This window comes from Octopus bimaculoides, chromosome 24 (genome assembly GCF_001194135.2).
Source record: "Octopus bimaculoides isolate UCB-OBI-ISO-001 chromosome 24, ASM119413v2, whole genome shotgun sequence".
In the NCBI taxonomy this organism is placed as follows: Eukaryota; Metazoa; Mollusca; class Cephalopoda; order Octopoda; family Octopodidae; genus Octopus; species Octopus bimaculoides.
Genome location: NC_069004.1, coordinates 13,935,833 through 13,940,912, shown reverse-complemented (window position 1 = coordinate 13,940,912; position 5,080 = coordinate 13,935,833). Strand labels below are relative to the sequence as shown.

At 32.7% G+C, this 5,080-nt stretch overlaps 1 protein-coding gene across 5 annotated transcripts in view; it reads left to right on the top strand.

Annotated features, from left to right (window-relative positions):
* Positions 1-5,080, top strand: part of LOC106876481 (syntaxin-binding protein 5) — a 433,849-nt gene that overhangs the window by 323,562 nt on the left and 105,207 nt on the right. For all 5 annotated transcript variants that reach the window (XM_052976466.1, XM_052976465.1, XM_052976467.1 and 2 more), the window contains exon 16: positions 2,652-2,798. In XM_052976466.1, coding sequence (XP_052832426.1) covers positions 2,652-2,798 — 147 coding nt within the window. The remainder of the gene's footprint in view (positions 1-2,651; positions 2,799-5,080) is intronic.

Genomic DNA, 5,080 nt, shown 5'->3' with positions numbered 1-5,080 from the left:
TATATATATATATATATATATATATATATATATATGTGTGTGTGTGTGTGTGTGTGTATATATATATGTCCGTGTGTATATATGTATGTGTGTATTTATGTGTATGTATATAATATATACATATATACATATAAATATGTGTATGTGTGTGTATATATATATATATATATATATATATATGCATATATGTGTGCATATATGTATGTGTGTATATATATGTACATGTGTATATGTATATGTGTGTGTATATATGTATATATATATGTGTATGTATATGTGTGTATGTGTATATATATGTGCATGTGTATATATATATATATATATGTGTGTGTGTTTGTGTGTATATATACATATATGTATATATGTGTGTGTATATATACGTATGTATATATATATATGTGTGTGTGTGTGTGTGTATACACTCACACACACACACACACATATATATAGAGAGAGAGAGCTGGGTGGTTTCTAAAGGAACTGTAAAAGCTCTCAGTAAATTGCTTAAAGTCATTCTAGCTGTGTTGCTGGTTTTTGGTAGGTTTAATGATACAGTTATCCAATAAAATTAGATTTTCCTTTGCAAGCAGATCATCTCTGATGACTACCTTTAGCAGCATTGACTGCTATAAAAATAAAGTTTTATGCGTTTCCAATGGCGTAGGTACATAACAATAAAGCTCAATTGAATAACAGAGACCGACAGAACAGAGCACTGCTCCATGCACTACAAAAACTAAAAAGAAGCGAGGAGTGGGTGCGTGGCGGGGTGGACGAGCGGAGTGGGGGTTGGGGATGGTGAGAGGGGAGGGGGATGTGCAGTTTTTGTTCAAAAGCGTCATTGATTCCATATATTGTTTTACACAAAGCTCCAAAGGATAGTGAGAAGGCGAAACAATACAAAAAATAAAACAGAAGCAGCAAGCAAAGGAGTTAGGTGCAGGTGGGGTGGGGGTGGAGATGGCTGTGTGTAAGTGTGTGTGTGTGTGTATGTGTGCATGTGTGTGTGTGTGTGTGCATATGTGTATATTGGCATTGGATAGCATCACAACAGTGCAATGAAATATAACTAAGGTTATTGACAGTGTGTATGTGTGCATGCATACACACACACACACACACATGCTGAGCATTATAATAATGACAATATGAAGATTCCTATATAAAATTATGGGACAGTATATACTGTTTGCATGTGTGTGTGTGTGTGTATATATATATATATATATATATATATATGTATATCATCATAGCATCCACTTTACCGTACTCACATGGATTAAACAGGGTTTATTAAAGTAGAATTTCTACTACTTAATGTCCCCACCTGTTGCCAATCCTCATCTGTTTCCAAGCAAGGTAATATTTCCCTGCGCTTTTCACAGAATATTGGAAATGAATGACACTGCTTATATGACAATGACACTCATTTACGACATACTTGTACACACACACACACACACACATTTATTTATACACATATGCATACATATAACAGGCTTCTTTCAATTTCTCTCTTGCAAATCCATTCACAAGGATCTCATCAGTCTGATGCTATAGTAGAACACACTTGCCCAAAGTGCCACACAGTGGGACTGAACCCAAAACCATAAGGTTGGGAAGCAAACTTCTTAACCACACAGTCACACTTGTCTTATATATAAATATGTATATATATATGATACACACACACACACACACACATATATACATATAGTCAAATTTGGTGATCATGGAGACCGATATAATGGTCCACCTCTTCCAATCCACCTGTTAGAGAAATTTTATTGATACAAAGCTCAAGGTATTTTAAGTTTCACAAGGACTTTATAAGCACCCTGTATGCTTAGAGTATGCAGGTATTTTGAAAATACCCCACAGAGTGACAACCATTCCCTACATAGTTACAGGCTGCCCTTTGGCAAGGCATAGCACCTGTTCAGCCACTCTCCGAGGGATATGATGAAGTCATGGGACTGCAGCATGGCAGGTTGTGGAGAGATAGTGGAAGAGTTCAACTGAGCTAATGGTGCTTCTTAGATTGACACTGAGTGAATGAATCCTAGATCAATGGTCAGGATCACCATGCTCTATCAAGAGAGTAGCTGCAATGCATCCATAGGAGTGGTGCTCATGTTTGTGTAATCAGCTAATGAAAGATTCACTGTGACTCAAGCTACCAATTTAAATTTTTAATAATGGAATTGGATGGTGACAGAGTCTTGGGAATCTGTACAAGCACTAAAAAAAAATGTTTAGTATATAAACTAATTTGCCTTTTACTACTCATCCTTCTACTCAATCATATTAACATATCATGTTTTGCTTTTTGTGCTGTTTTTTGTTTTTAATCCTTTAGCATTCAGATTATTCTATCAACTGTAGTGCTTATTTATTCACATTGTTTTCAATTAATCATGCATTATCTTGTAGCTTTGAGACTTTAATTGTGGGATTGTCTACTTTCAGTATGACATTGTGAGGTAGGCATGAGAGATTGTATTTGGTCAGTTGGAACATAAAACAAATAGAATATTTTGGCTGGATATGGACAGTTTAAATGCTGAAGGGTTAATATTGTCATTACTCTACATGATTTTGAGAACAAATAGTTACATGTTGTTTTCCATCTCTAAATTTCTTAAACAAAGGCACTTGAAATCCAGATCATCTATGAAGTGTATGATGACTTAGACTCTCCAGATTATGAATACTCACGGCCATTTCTTGGTGCAGTCCATCAACAACAGAGTGGAAGCCTTGGCTCCTATTCCAGCAGTGCATCCGATAGTACTAAGGTAAAAAAAAAATCAACACTTTCACTTCTTTCTTTTTGTGCCTTCACTGAAATTTCGACTACAAATTTTACATCCTCTTCATTTTTTCTTATCTCTATTCTTTTCTTTTTTTTTTCTTGAATTTCTCTAACCGATTGTTTGTTTTGTTTTTTCTTTACAATTTTATTATCTTAACATTTTCTTATTAATTTCGTACACTATCTTTATTATTACCATTATTATTTTATATATATATTGCTTAATTTCTACATTTTTGGACTTGATTGCTTATTTTTCATCTTTGCATCTGAATGTTTCATACTTTCATAACCTTTTTATATTATCTTTTTACTTATATATATATATATATATATATTGACTTTTTTTTTTGGTAATATCTTCATTTATATCATCTACTACTGTAGCCAAAGATTTTAAATTTGCTGGCTAGAATCAATTCCTCCCAAGTTTTCATCACACTATCATTGTGATGTCCATTTCCTGTACCCAAACACCCCCATCCCACACCCACCAATTTAATTTTTTACAAAACAAAACTTAGTAATTGGTTTTTATCAGCAGCTATTAATTTTTCTTTTTCCATTTTTTTTTTTCTCTATTATCAAAATTTGGTAATCTTTCAGTTTTAGTTTCAACACCATCCATATTAATGGATATGTCAATCAGATATTACAACCAATAAAATTAATTCTGTGACCCTTAATTATAATGAATTATTTATATTTAAACATTTCTTCTTTAGTTAGTAACATTAATTTGGAAATTTTTTCTTTTAATAAAATTGTTATTCTCCTACCCCAAAAAAAAATTTAATAAAATGAAATATAAAACAGAATAATAAATTTACAGACTGAAATTATCAATTTGGATTTTATAATTCATTTATTTACGGATATGGAAAATGACAGTCTGAGAGTTCTGAGAGGTCAATACATAGTACAAGTTGATAGATTTTTTTTTTTTTTTTTTTTTTTGGCAGATTTCATTTCAGTTATGCAACTGAATCTCTTGATAAAGATATGAAAAAAATGAAAATTTCACATCAGGATAGATTATATATTTTAATTTTTTTTTTTTTTTTTTTGCACTGCAGGCATGATAAACTTCCATATTTTCAAATTAGCAAACATTTAGAAAGAAACATTGCATTGTTGGCAAAATATCTTGTTGTTTAACAGTCATTACTGGTATTCCATCAGTTATGACGATGAGGATTCTAGTTGATCTGATCAACGGAACAGCCTGCTTATGAAATTAACATGCAAGAGGCTGAGTATTCCACAGACATGTGTACCCTTAACATAGTTCTCAGGGAGATTCAGTGTGACACAGAGTGTGACAAGGCTGGTCCTTTGAAATACAGGTACAATTCATTTTTGCTGGCTGAGTGGACTGTTATTACTAATATAATAAACTATCATGGTGAGGATGTGTGATGTAGTGGTTAGTGTTCTGCATTCACATTCACTAAATCATAGGCTCAATTCCTAAACTAGGCAGTGCATTGTCTTCTTGAGCAAAACCCTTCATCTCATATTGCTCTGCAATCACTTTGACATTCAACACCTTACGTGCTGGACGTTGTGCGCCTGTACAGGTAACATCAATTTAATGGAGGAAGTGAAATAATTTACAGCACAAACATTTGATCGCTATAAACAAATCATTTGTGCAGATTGTTCAGCAAGAAATTTCAGAACTGTCTTTCTCACACTCAAGAGACGACTGTTAATTAATTAATTAAACTGCCACAGAAATTCTCAACACAAGTTGCAGTTTGTAGATAATGGCTGTTACTCTATAACTTCAGTTGCAATGATGGATAAACTATTAAGCAAAATAAGCACAAGCTTAGAATATCAAGGGAAAGGGGACAACACAGGAATGGTAAATGGTTTATGGCACAAAAAAAAAATGATTTTAAACTTGCTAAAATAATATTCAGAAATAGAATTTCAGAGTGTTCATTGTGTTATAGTGAGGATCTGATCAAAGACTTTGCAATTAAAAAAAAAAAGTAGGAGAGGACTTTTCAGATATAAATAAAGTGGAAGTATACAAAAATAAACATTATTTTCCACCTTAGTTTTGTTTCATTTTGAAAACTAAAAAATCATTTTATGGTTTATTGTTTATATTTTGAATTACGTATATATGGGGGTACCAAAATCTTTTAAGGGTCTCTGTAGGTGTTAATTCAGACCTGTTCACTGGGCACTATAGACCACTTGGATAATTTACTAGAGGTTCTGCTAGATATGAAACATATGTAGCCTGGATTT